The 13425-nt window shown below is 39.5% G+C and overlaps 2 protein-coding genes and 2 pseudogenes across 4 annotated transcripts in view; 3 read left to right on the forward strand and 1 right to left on the reverse strand.

The window, feature by feature from the left end:
* The first annotated feature begins 292 nt into the window (after positions 1-292).
* On the forward strand, positions 293-2302 carry LOC148732605 (uncharacterized). Its single transcript, XM_088756196.1, has 2 exons — positions 293-549; positions 692-2302. The coding sequence occupies exons 1-2, from the start codon at positions 376-378 to the stop codon at positions 1742-1744; spliced, it is 1227 nt and encodes a 408-aa protein (XP_088612322.1). The 5' UTR covers positions 293-375; the 3' UTR covers positions 1745-2302.
* Positions 2303-5669: 3367 nt separating this feature from the next.
* On the forward strand, positions 5670-7957 carry LOC148732606 (uncharacterized; annotated as a pseudogene).
* Positions 7958-8879: 922 nt separating this feature from the next.
* LOC148732607 (uncharacterized) lies at positions 8880-10719 on the reverse strand. 2 transcript variants are annotated; one of them, XM_088756197.1, is made up of 3 exons: positions 9823-10719; positions 9362-9516; positions 8880-9119 (listed from the first exon to the last, which is right to left on the reverse strand). In XM_088756197.1, the coding sequence occupies exons 1-2, from the start codon at positions 10534-10536 to the stop codon at positions 9400-9402; spliced, it is 831 nt and encodes a 276-aa protein (XP_088612323.1). In that variant the 5' UTR covers positions 10537-10719; the 3' UTR covers positions 8880-9119; positions 9362-9399. The 2 variants fall into 2 exon arrangements, with proteins under 2 accessions (XP_088612323.1, XP_088612324.1); XM_088756198.1 differs by having other exon boundaries at positions 9362-9457; positions 9823-10716.
* Positions 10720-13425, forward strand: part of LOC111321751 (uncharacterized) — a 10032-nt pseudogene continuing 7326 nt past the window's right edge. The window contains exon 1 of the transcript XR_015999761.1: positions 10720-13425. This exon is cut by the window's right edge and continues 78 nt beyond it. The product of XR_015999761.1 is annotated as an uncharacterized LOC111321751 (transcript).

Below are 13425 nucleotides of genomic sequence, written 5' to 3' on the forward strand. Positions count from 1 at the left end.
ACGGTGGCCAATTTACCATTTCAACTTTGTTGATATATCCAAATTATTTCGTTACTCCCACCAACGCAGCCCCAAACAGTTTCTTTCGAAACTATCAGCCTTTATTCATATGATAAGTAGTTTGCAGTCTGTGCAAAACAAGGCTGCTCGAATTGCCACTTTAACCAAGAAATTTGATCATATCACCCCTGTATTGCTTCTACTGCATTGGTTACCTGTTCACTTTCATATTCTTTGTAAAGTTTTATTGTTAGTTTATAAGACCCTAAATGGTATGCCACCATTACATCTCACGCAATAGAGTACCGAAGCCCTGACGTCACGTTTCCATGGTTGCATTTCTGCTGGATCTAAACAAACTCACATGTGTTTAACATGGCGGCGTTGTCGATAACATCGTTCGCAAAATACTTCTCAGATGAGCCTAAATCTTTAAACCGTGGCGAAAACCATTACCAATCTGGACACGTTCTATCTTTTTGCTATTGTGATGGAATTATCAGAGGGTCAGTGCAAGCGAGCATGAAAAGTACGACGTATAAAGTCACAGTAAGTGTAAAATTTCTATTACTCGATGTCTATCCGTTAACATCGCCAAACCAAAACTTATTTAAATTAAGTGATTTCGAATCTTCGTTTAAAGGAAATCTTGAAAAGTAAGCTTATATTTCTTTTTCTCTTTCCTTCGCAGATATATCTTCAAGAAAACGAAATACGTTCCACAGAATGCGAGTGCCCTCGTGGCGGTTCAAAGTGTAGTCACGCTGTAGCTCTGTTCCTTCATGGCTACCACAACTTAAGTAGAACTGACATCGAATGTCAGTGGAAGAAACAAAAGGCATCCGAGGTGGTTAAAACGGTAGAAGATCTGTATCCACCCAAAGAAACTAAAGTCCTAAAACGAAAAACTACAGATGAGGACAGAGAATGGCTACGGAACAAGCTGAAGAGATACGGCGAGTTCACAGGAATGTTATGGCTTTTGAGCCCCGAACCTGACAAAGAGAATCGTCTGCCGATCTCCACAGTCGAAGAAATCATTTTATCGAGAGAGTTTGTTGAAAGCGGACTTGATACAAATTTCTTGTTGGAAAAATTGAAAGTAAGTGAGCAGCAAGTGAAATCAGTCTGTGAGATCACGAAAGAGCAACGTGAATGTGGAGAGTGGCATGTGGTGAGAAAAGGACGTTTGACTGCTAGCAATTTTGGTCCAGTTCTTGAAGCAAAAAGAGTCACTCCTTCCCTTATCAAGCGTGTTCTTGGAGAATACGACATCTCTCGAGTGCAGGCTGTTCGATGGGGTGTCGTTAACGAGAAAGAAGGAATAAAGGCCTTCACCAAATTAACAATGAAAGTAGTAAAGGATTGTGGCCTTTGGCTACACAAGTCTGGTGTTTTGGGTGCATCACCAGATGGACTTGTTGATGACAATGCGATCATTGAAGTCAAATGCCCTTACACACATCGCAATTCAACAATTGAGGAGGCTGTTAAAGACCCTAAGTTCTGTTTAGTAAAGAGAGATGCTGGCTATTGTTTAAAACAATCCCACCACTACTGGCATCAAGTCCAGGGTCAGCTGTTTATAACTGGGAAGCAAATCTGTTACTTTGTGGTTTGGACAACAATGCAAACTGTTGTGTTGGCAATCCAGAAAGACTGCACATGGGAACCAAATCTTCTTTCACTTCAAGAATTTTATACAATTCACATGATTCCTGCACTTGTTGATGGTGGTCTTTAAATTTTAAGACTTTGTTGTAAAATTAATGTAGTTTTTTATAAAGTAATGGATTTGATAATACATACTTTTAGAAATATTTTTTAAAATATTGTTTTATTTGGTAAAATCATTGCAACTTTTACAACAAATATGCAGTAACTGAAGGGTGTATATAAAATAAAAATGTTCATGTTAATCTTAAAATTGTTTTTCTTTAAACAGCAACATTTGCTGGGGTTTTTACATTAGCTACTTGAGACAAGAAAATGATAGATTCATTGTAATCGTATTTGAATACAGTTGGTTATCTGAATTCATAATAAGACTAGCATAAGGGTGTGGTGGCAGGAATACTGATCAGAAATAAATAGTTTGTCATTAAGTTGTGTATCATGATTCCTTGTATCATGAGCAAGTAAAATAGGGTTACAAGCTTTTCACAGATCACACAACACCTGTCCACTCTTTGTATCAGAATACAGTTAATTGATTAACTATGATCAGACAATGCCAATGTATACCAGGCCTTAGTAAACTGATGTAAGATGATCAATATTTCAATTAAAATGACTAATCAAAGTCAACAGTGTCATTGGTTTCCTTAATTAATGGGTTTTGTAAATTAACTAAAGCACCACATAGCTGTATAATCTTACCAGAGAGGGATCGCAAGTATGGTGGCACAAAATTTAAAATTTTATAGTTCTTCAATCTAGCATTAGCACGTTCTACGTGTATACGACATTTTGCAATGCTCTTTGTTAACTTAACTTCACTTTCTGTAAATTTTCCATTGTTCAAGAATGGGGGAATGTTCACATATACACCATTAGGAACAATATCATTTATCAAAAACCCTTTATCCGCAAGTATAATATCCCCAGCAACAAAATGCTTTAATATTCCTGACTTTTGAACCGTTACTTTATCTGATACTGAGCCAGGGAAAAGTTTACTTACATAAGTTATAACCGCGTTGGGTGCCACACCAACAATTGTCTTAAAAGAATTCATACCCCTGTACGTTGAATATGTCAATTTTTGGTCACGTACGCTACGCTCTACTGATCAAAAATTTCTGGCTGTTCGGAAGTCAAGACTTAAAACATACGGAGACAGGGCCTTTCCCGTTGCTGCACCTAAACTTTGGAACGAGCTGCCATTAGATCTTAGAAGTTTAGATACAATTAATTTATTCAAGAAACACTTTAAGACTGATCTTTTTAAAAAGGCATATAATGTTTAACTTTTTTATAACTTGGAATAGGATTTACTGTGATATTTTTATAAATAAGTCTGCAAATAGCTTTTTAATTTATTCATACTTTATTACCAGTGGGATCTTTTTAATTATTTTAATATTATGAATTGTAAAGCGCTTTGGTCAATAAGTGGAGTTAGCGCTATATAAATTATGTTAAATTAAATGTCCATAAAGAATCTAACCACCCACCATCCATACTGAGGAACGTCCCTTTATCTATCAACAAAAGGCTGTCCAAAATATCCTCAGATAAAGAAAGCTTCAACAGGGCTAAAAGCATCTAACAAGAGGCACTGGACAAAAGTGGCTACTGTCATAAGTTCTCCTACACACCAAGCCAGACATCCCGCCCTTGTAATACGAGACAAAGGAACAGCCTGTGGTTCAACCCGCCATTCAGCATGAACGTGGCAACAAACATTGGCAAACAATTCCTCTCACTTATCGATAAGCATTTCCCCAAGTCTAATCCCCTTCATAAAATTTTTAACCGCATCACACTTAAAATGAAGCTACAGCTGCATCAGCAACATCAAAACAATAATATCTAATCATAACAAAACTTTAATTAACAAATCCGCACGCACCAACAATAAGAAAAAGAACTCTAATTGCCGCAAACCTCACTTCTGCCCTATGAATGGTAACTGCAATGCGGAAAATGTCATCTACCAGGCTGAAGTCACAACTGCAACCACAAAGGAAACACACCTCGGAATCTGTGACACTACCTTCAAACTAAGATACAGGAATCATGTGTTCATTTCGCAATGAGCGGTATAGGCACGGAACAGAACTAAGTAAGTTCATATGGAGCCTAAAAGATAGGTAAATTGTGTATGAAATCAAATGGCGCAAAGTTAAACGAGCTAGGTCCTATTCGAATGTAAACAGGAGATGTAATTTATGTTTGTCCAGATGTGTTTTTCATTTTGTGCATACCAGAAATGTCAACCTTCGACAGCAGAAATGAGCTCACATCGGGTTGCAGACATGCTAGGAAGTTCCTCCTAAAGAATATTATTTTTTAATGATGATAATAGCTGTAAACACCAGTGGTTACAGCTACACACTCCACTACGAACCAACGCACACACAAAGTCGCAAGATTCGCCAACGCAACAACATCCTCTGGTACAACCTGCCTTTCACCAAGAACACCAGCACTAACATTGGACACAAATTCCTCGCGCTGATTGACAAACACTTCCCCAAAGATCATAAGCTCCGCAGAATTTTCAACAGAAACACAATCAAAATTAGTTGCAGCTGCATAGACAATACAAAACAAATCATCGACAACCACAACAAAAGAATCCTCACCTCCCATGTAAAGACTAACGCCACCGCCACAACCGACACCTCTACCGCAAACAACAAGAGATGCAACTGCCGACAGAAAAACTCATGCCCTCTAGACGGAAACTGCCTCCAACAATCTGTCATATACCAAGCTACCATTACACGTAAAGACAACAGCACGACAGACACATACATCGGGCTCACTGCAAACGACTTTAAGTCGCGCTACAACAACCACACCTCATCATTCCGACATGCAAAACACCGCAACTCCACAGAACTCAGCAAACACATCTGGACACTTAAAGACGGATTTGCTCGAGGCGAAAAGTTTCGGTCTCGGCACACAATGTAAGAGAAATCGATCAGATTGTCAGCGAAAATCTCACCGGAAATTGTACTGAATACTTTCGCAGGTATCACTAGAGAACGTGTTTTAAAGTTTGCGAGGTTTGTATACAACACGATGGTTGCAGGATGTCGCTTTAAACGTTAAGCTTAAATCTTTCTAGATTTTTTGCATAATTTGCTGACTGAAACTTTGCCAATCCTGTGAAGTTATTTCGTCGCACGGGCCACGCAGGTATGTCAAGCAACTGGTACTTGCGCAACTTTCTGTGCGTGCCAAAATCTAATCTCATCTTCACTTGAAAAAAAAAAAAAAAAAGCTAAGTGTGGAAACTTTTGCTTATTAGATGTGGGTAGATGACCCTGTACTACTAAGCTGACATTTGCAATAAAGCAAACCCGCCCTTTCCATCCAATATTTCTTGGTCTTTGGTTTTGTTTTTCCCACTGAAAACAGCATCGGATCGATTCCCAATGATCAAAAGGTATTTAACTTGGTCGTCAACAATCGACAGAAGAGGTGAAATGACAATGACCAAGGGACTAGAAGAGAATCCGTGGCCTTCCTAGCTCAAGAATTTCAACACTCTAGACAGCAGTTGAAAGATTAAACTCTTTCCAAACCCCTCCGGTAACTGCCCGAAAACATCTCTCCTTCCCACGATGTTCTCATTGATAAGTTTTTGTTCAGACTTTAATTAGCTAACCGGAAACACAGCTAAGCTTCCTCTTACCACTTGCTGGATGTGGTCCACGAACTTAATGTTCTCAGCAACCTTGGCCGTATTGTGAACGACTTTACTACTAAGATTAGATTTTGGCGTGCACAGAAAGCAGAAAGCTACGTAGGCCAAAGCGCCAGTTGCTCGACATACCTGCGTGGCCCGTGTATATCAAGCCGAATGGTGCAAAATTCAAGAAATAGATATTTCAATCACATTCAACAAGTTAAATCACAATCAACAATATGACTGGGTAAAATTCAAGAGAAAAATATTTCAGCCATATTCAACAAGCTAAATTGCACTAAAGGATGTTTACAATTGATCAACTTTAACAATGAAAGAAGAAAAACAATCACATTCATCTGTAAGCGATCACAAGCAAGAGTGCAGAAAAATCGATCAAAAAATCCCATGAATCTTTGCATGGTAAATGTTGCCGGGGAATGGGAATGAGGAGAGACTGTTAAAGATGGCCGACAATAGTTCTTCCTCCATGGATGATTGGGAAGGATTCTTTCAGGCGCTTGTGGATCTCCTAAACGATTGCGAGACGTCCCCAGTTTCAACTAGCGCTACTAGAGAAACTATCGCAGTACGTTTGGAATATGCTGTCCTTTCTTTACAGCAAATCCTACCTTTAGTTCCCGGAGGGTCTGAGTGTGGAACTTTTTTGCGAGAGCTCTTAAACAATTTCACTTTGTTAAGCATAGAATGGACTAGAAGACAAGAAAACTCAACTCAGTGTACTAATTTGGCAATTTACTCTTTGGAAACTCCTCCAGTAATTCACACGGGTTCTGTTGGCCGGCCAAGATTGCAAATAAGCGAATTTGCATTAACCCAGTTAAGGTCCTTGGGATTTAAATGGAAGCACATAGCTGACATGTTCTTAGTTTCAAGGTGGACGATAAGGAGAAGAGTTGTAGAATTTGGCCTGGAGGAAATCACGGGGTTCAATGACATTGCAAATGAACAACTTGACGACTTAGTGCGGCAGTTTATACGAGAACATGGGTCCGTAGTTGGATGCTCCATTTTAAGTGGTTATCTAAGATCGCTTGGGATTCAAATACAACGGCATCGACTAAGGTCAAGTATTAGCCGTGTCGACCCAATAAATGTTCGATTGAGATGGGCTGTGGTAGTTTCCAGGAGAGCATACTCTGTTCCAGGACCGAACAGTTTGTGGCACATAGATGGGCATCACAGTCTAGTCAATTGGGGATTCGTCATTCATGGGGCAATTGATGGGTTTTCGAGGTGCATTGTATACCTTAAGTGTTCTACTAACAACAGGAGTGAGACAGTGGGGGATTTATTGTGCCACACGCATTTTTGGTTGGCCATCACGTGTGAGAACAGACCATGGTGGGGAGAATGTAAAGGTGTGGGAGCTGATGGAAGAGGCAAGAGGTTCAAATAGGGGGAGCTACCTTGTTGGATCCTCTGTCCACAACCAGCGGATTGAACGTCTATGGAGAGACGTATTTTGCATGGTGTGTCACACTTTCTACTACACTTTCCAGGCAATGGAGGAATCAGGTGTCCTAAACCGTGACAATGACATTCACCTCTTTCTGCTTCATTTTGTTTTTCTGCCAAGAATAAATAGAGGACTTGAGAGGCTTACCTCTGCCTGGAATAATCATCCGATTCGTACTGAGCGTAATTGGTCCCCTCTTTAAATCTGGACAAATGGCATGGTTGACATTCGAAATAACAGTATTGCTGCTGTATTAGATTTCCACCACGGTACTGCCATTGATGACCTTGAATGGTTTGGTTACGATTCCGATGCACCTGCACCTGGTGATGATGGTCTTAGTTTTGTGCAAGTTGAAGATGTAAATTTTGACTTACCAGAGGTAGTACTCCAGGAGCTTGTTCGTGAAGTTGATCCACTAGAGTGTTCTGACAGCTTTGGCACTGATGTATACCAGAAGGCGTTATCAACAATTTTGACTACCATGGAGAACCATGAGTAAGTGACCCTGCAAGCTCACTCACAGGTTGCTGAAATCCATAACTTCAAGAGTTATACCAGTAGGCTGTTGTTTTTACATAGTACAACAGCCCCTAAACATTCACCCTTTTTTGTTATTAACTTGTTCTTAGATGCTACATATTGCAATTTATTAAAATGTAACACCTTTTTTGTGTTAATTGCCTGGTCAATGGTATATGATCATTAGCACCCAAAGGTGGCCATGGCCTTAACGACCTATTCCTGTTGTAATGTTAAGTCAGTTATGTCCTCAAGTTACCTTTGGACAAAATGTCGTTACAGAAATGGCACCAGTTTTTTACAGTTCACGTAAAAGTTGCCTAGCTGAGTGACTTGGTGAAGCTAGAGAACAGAAACTTAATATGACCTTAGCTATGTTTTAATCAATTTAAACTGGATCTCAACAAGGTTTCACAATTGTTTCCCTTTACAACTACAAGTTTACTTTCTACTTTACTAATTTAAATCCATCCTCCATCCATAAACATGTGAAAAAACCTTCATAAGTAAAAATCTCTCAATATCAAACTGGACCATTAGGAACTGTGGAAGTGGGCCAAGTATAATAAAATATATCTTTTTCAAGTGGATGTTTTTTTCTTCTGTTTATTATGTGCTAAGTATGTTTCAACTTTGTCACATGTCCCCCTTTTCCATCATTGGTAATGATCCACCTTATCAAGTGCTCAATCTTAAACAAAGGTCTTTGTAGAAGTCTCAAGATAGGCAGCTAACTGTAACCTTCTAAACATACTCTGGAGAGATAAAGTGATATTTTAACATTTCAATATTTCAGTATTACTACTAACTTTAACACAACTTCTCACATCACCTACGTTAACAATAACAAACAAGGCATAACCTGATTGCTAACATTTCCTTCACTGGCCCATGTGTTTAAAAATATGAAATGGTGTAACATTAATTTGACTTCTTTAAGTCAAGGATAAAAGTTATTTCAGTCTACAGGACAACCAACTGCTTACCCTATGTTACTGAAAAGTTTGTCATTCTTCCCAGGTTTACCAGGATTATGAAGCAATGCAAGAATGCACCCCAAATACATGTATCATCTACAAATAAGTGTTTGTTCAAAAGAAAGTATTTCAAGAGCTTAGGAGTTTCTGTTAGAGAAATATGATCCAAAGAAACAAAATGTCAGATGACTAGTTTTTCATCAATTTCTTAAGTTATTGATCAAATTCAGGTAACTGTGTGTTACTTTACAAAGAAAGTTTGGGTACAGCTTGGTTACACAGTAGTGTACATTTTCTTTCCCCTAAACACTGCCCTCATAGAACTTTCAAATTCAGGGTAGCTGGCAAACCCAGAGGGCAGCTTTAACTCTAATGTACAGGTTGAAGCAAAAATGGCCTCTGTGTTTCGAACTGACACTGCTATTGAACCAGGCACAAAAATGGAAGTACTGGATCTTGAAACAGTGGTAAAAGATAAAAAATCATACAGATCATCTACTGATGAATTCTGTATAAATGAATGGAGCATCCGCATGACATTTTTCACTTGTGTATCATCAGTAACAGGAGGTTTCAGTAGTGACTTGACAGAGGGTGGTGTTACTTCATCACTGCTGTGAACAAAAAAATGCTAAAATTTTGCCGGAGCTTTTTCCAGCTCTTTTTTGAAGCCCAGAATTGATAAACCGCTCCAAAGCTGATCAAGAATAGCCTTATGTTTCAATATGGTGTCATTCAACACAAGGCAGTGAACGACCTCTCACTTGTTCTGTTCCTGTAAAACAGAAAAAAAAGAAAAGAATCATTTCCTTTAAATGCCTGCAATTGAAGGAAATGGTTCTAACTATACCACATAACTATGCTGCTGTCAGATGAAAAGTGTTCCTCTGTTTACTAGAGTACTTGAAGAATCTTCTACATTTAATAATGATTGTTGGGATGATACAGGATATTGAGGACAAATAAACCTACAGCTGTAAAACACTAGTAACACAGAATACAAGATATTGAACTCACTGTTAGGTTTCTACTTTGCCCACACTCTTGCATGAACCTCAAAAATCTGTCGTCCTGAGAGATTTCCCAAAGTTCATCTGCAGAACCATCTTTAATCTAAACTCAGAATAATGATGATATTTACGAATTCTGGACTGTGATATCTTGTATTGTAGCTAGTAAATAACAAGTAAAAGATGATAATTTACCATGGATAAGAAACTTAGGACAGATCTCTAATATTGTTGTAACATGCATGCATGAGTTAGAGTGAAACAGCAGGCAAAATTTGTACACATCAAGAACGAGTAACTTGATATCAGAAAATAATTTTAGCTTTAGCTGTGTATAAGTGTAAAGAAAAGCATTTCATATAGAAATTCAAAGTTAAATAATAACATTATGATATTCAGGTTTTCACCTTTCATAGACTGAATATTGTTATAACTGTATTGTAAGCAAAAAATGTTAAAGGCCCTTACCCTTTCAACAAAGCCAGCAAGTTCACTATCACCAATATCCACAAAAGAGGACCTTCCAACTGCTTCTGACAAATCCCCAATGGCTATGTACCAGTAGATCCCAGGAGTGAGATAAGGGAAGCCAGGTCCACCTTGAATTAAACTGTGTGCTATCATCTTCCCCAAAACTTTAAATACACCTGTCAAAAGATGTTCAGTGCTGTACACAGGAGTAAGTCTTGCAAGCATACGTCTGAATAAACGAAGACAAGATGAACCACTTGCAAGTTCAGCAAAAACATCTGTGAATACTTGTCTAAGCAGTCCTCCTGTATCTACAGCTGGCTCTCCGTTGATCTGCACTTTGATGGGTATCACTGGATCAAAATGAACACTCTTGTAAAACTGAAAAAAGTCCATGACCGTATCCTCTCTGTCAACCTTTAGCTTTTCCGAACACACATATGGCTTCATGGAGACCTTAAGTCTGTTCAGGATTTGGTGTACACTTTCATCTTTTGCTTCCTTCTTCATTGTGCTTTCACGCAAAGTATCTGCAGCAAGCCCAATGTCCTGGTATGTTAGTAGTGAGTCCCTCACAGTTTCTCTACTTGCACTTGTAAAACTGGGTGACAAAGACTCAACACCATTATCAATGAATGATGAATCCACAGACTGATAAGACCACTGAGGGGAGCTGTAACACTCAACTTCATCAATTGTGCCCACTTGCATACTTCCAGAACTAACACCCAGGACATTTGGCTGGTTGTTACCAGCTTGCACAGATGATTGACTTTCAGTGCTTTCATGCTGATCACCTCCTTCATCATCACTTGTGACTAGGGTTTCCCGTGCCACATTCAATCTTAGATACAGCCGTCCTGTGCCACAAAGATGTTTAAAGTTCCACTTGTGATTCTCTTTAACTACTGGCACAGAAATAGTATTTCTACCCCTTTTCACGAAGTCGAAATCCCTCCTTGTAATAAGGGGTAACTTTGTCTTGAACAAGGAAACCAACTCCGACCGTATCTCTTCTTCTGAGTAATCAGGATAAAAATCGCACTGACCTTTGATCACAATCATGTTGTCGATTAGACCATATTCCTTGTCAGCATCAATGTTGGGTTCCTGTAAAAGGTAAACACTTTTAGGGACGACTTGCACTTTCGTTGATTGCTTATAATTAGCTTTTTTTAAACCAAAGGCGATGAGGTGGCACACTGTTTTGGTGCTTCATTTGTGGCTTTGTGCTTTCGACACTGAGTGCAGACGCTTCGTTTAAAGCACCAGAAGCTGAGGAAGCAGATGCACTTATTAATTGCCTCGTTCTCTCCACTAATGACTGACTTCCACTTCATGAGGATAGTTCTTCTCTTACGGCGGATCTGACGGCCGACCTGACTTGTTCTTCGAGGGTGCCAGCACCACTCGCCATTTTGAAACCTCGTATTCCCAAGATGCACTTTGTGAAGGCCCGAGGGCTTTATGGGATTTGTTGACATCTTTTTATGACTTTGTTGATCAAATTTTTGACCCTTTGGATGTGATTCCCTTTCAAACCCTTGGAATTTGACTGATTTATCAGTTAAACCCTGATTTTGTTGACTTTGACGTTGCCTGTTTAAATTCGGTTGAGTGCCATTATTGGTGTTGAAGGTGGTGGTTATATTTCGTTGAATGTGATCATAAGTGTTGATTTACAACAAATTGGTGTGTTGATTGTGATCTGAAATGTTGATTGTGATTGTAATATTCCTCTTGAATTTTGCACCATTTGGCTTTCCATACCCGTGCGACGAAATAACTTCACGGGATTGGCAAAGTTTCAGTCACAGCAAATTATGCAAAAAATCTAGACGTTTAAAGCGACAAATCAATGACTGCAACCATCGTGTTGTATACAAACCTCGCAAACTTTAAAACACATTCTCTAGTGCTACCTGCGAAAGTATTCAGTATAATTTCCGGTAAGATTTTCGCTGACAATCTGATCGACTTCTCTTACATTGTGTGCCAAGACTGAAACTTTTCACCTCAAGCAAATCTTCTCCGTCGCACGGTCCAAACAAACATAGCGAGAAACTGAACTACTAGTATATGTGCGTGTTAAAACACACGAAAGGACTCTAAAGCACACTTCACTCTGATTGGGCAGAAAAACACAAACATTTTCTGGCACCAATCAGATGGCAGAACGACTGCGACCGTTTGGAACTTCTCTTGTAAGACAATGGGCTCTTCATGCCCTAACTTGATATCGACTCAGCCCCTGGGTCTCCGAGGATGAGACTCACCAAGATGTTCTGTTTGTAATCATTACGGTGGCCAATTTACCATTTCAACTTTGTTGATATATCCAAATTATTTCGTTACTCCCACCGACGCAGCCCCAAACAGTTTCTTTCGAAACTATCAGCCTTTATTCAAGATGTTCTGTTTGTTTGGTGGACAGCCATGCCATGCCTCAATGCCCCTTCCTGCTCTTCAGCGCGACGTCAATAGTGAGCCAACGCCACCTAAAACTGAAGAGGAAAAGAAATAAGAGCAAACCCAGCACACCAAGGAAAGCGAAGAAAGACAGCAAAACCTACAACAACAGAGAGAACAGCAGCAACCACAAGAAGAACAACAGAAACTACTAGAACAGCAGAAACAACAAGAACAACAGAAACAACAAGAACAACAGCACGACGAAGGTAGGAGGCAACGACCAAGAGAACGTAGAAATGAGTGAGGGAACGATTGAGAGGAACAAAGAGATGACTTGAGGGACGATTGAGAAGAACAAAGAGATGACCGGAGAGACAACAGAAGAGAGAGAGAGAGAGAGAGAGAGAGATAGAGAGATAGAGACCATCGAGATTATTGCGCCCGCAATGACCGCGATAGATCTTCCCACTGTGACTACTCTGGCTCCGAAACTGATGATGATGGATGGCAGAGAGCTAAACCTAGGAGAAGGCAGTACAGATATTAAATCTTTTTTTCTATTCAATGAGCAAGCTTAAAATAATTTCTCTAAATGTGCGGTCCTCCAGTTAAAGTCGAAAAATTATTCAAGAATTAAATTATTCAAACTGTGACGTAATCCTTTTATAAGAAACACATGTCTCAGGCAAAAAACAAGTGGAGGAATTCGAAATACTCTGGCGCTGCAAATGTCTGTGCTTCTTCAGGACTGGCAGGTCTACCAGTGTTGCCACCCTTTTTTCTTTAAACCTCCCAGGCACCAACAACAGAATGCCCTTCAGCTACTACAGAAAAGGATAGTAGAGCTGCTAGTGCTCCAATGTGATGGATGTCAAAAGTGGAACCACAGAACCTGCAATAGTGGTATGTAATTGTTGCCACCTGTTTACGTATGTGTTTTCATGTTTTTATGTTGGTCAGGACCTGGGATGGGTTGTTCAATTGGAAATCCTTAGTTGAAAATTAGCAAATTATTGTTATTACCATTAATAGGGATATCAAGACAAGCATACCGTGCTGCTGTTCAGACTGACACAGAAATAGAATGGCATTGTGAATCCTGTGCTGTAAAGTGGAGCACCCCTGGAGAGCCTGTTGCTGTGAGCTCTAGACTGGAAAATTCACTGTCTACCAGCTCTGAACCGCTCC

The sequence above is a fragment of the Stylophora pistillata genome, chromosome 4 (genome assembly GCF_964205215.1).
Source record: "Stylophora pistillata chromosome 4, jaStyPist1.2, whole genome shotgun sequence".
NCBI classification, from domain to species: domain Eukaryota; kingdom Metazoa; phylum Cnidaria; class Anthozoa; order Scleractinia; family Pocilloporidae; genus Stylophora; species Stylophora pistillata.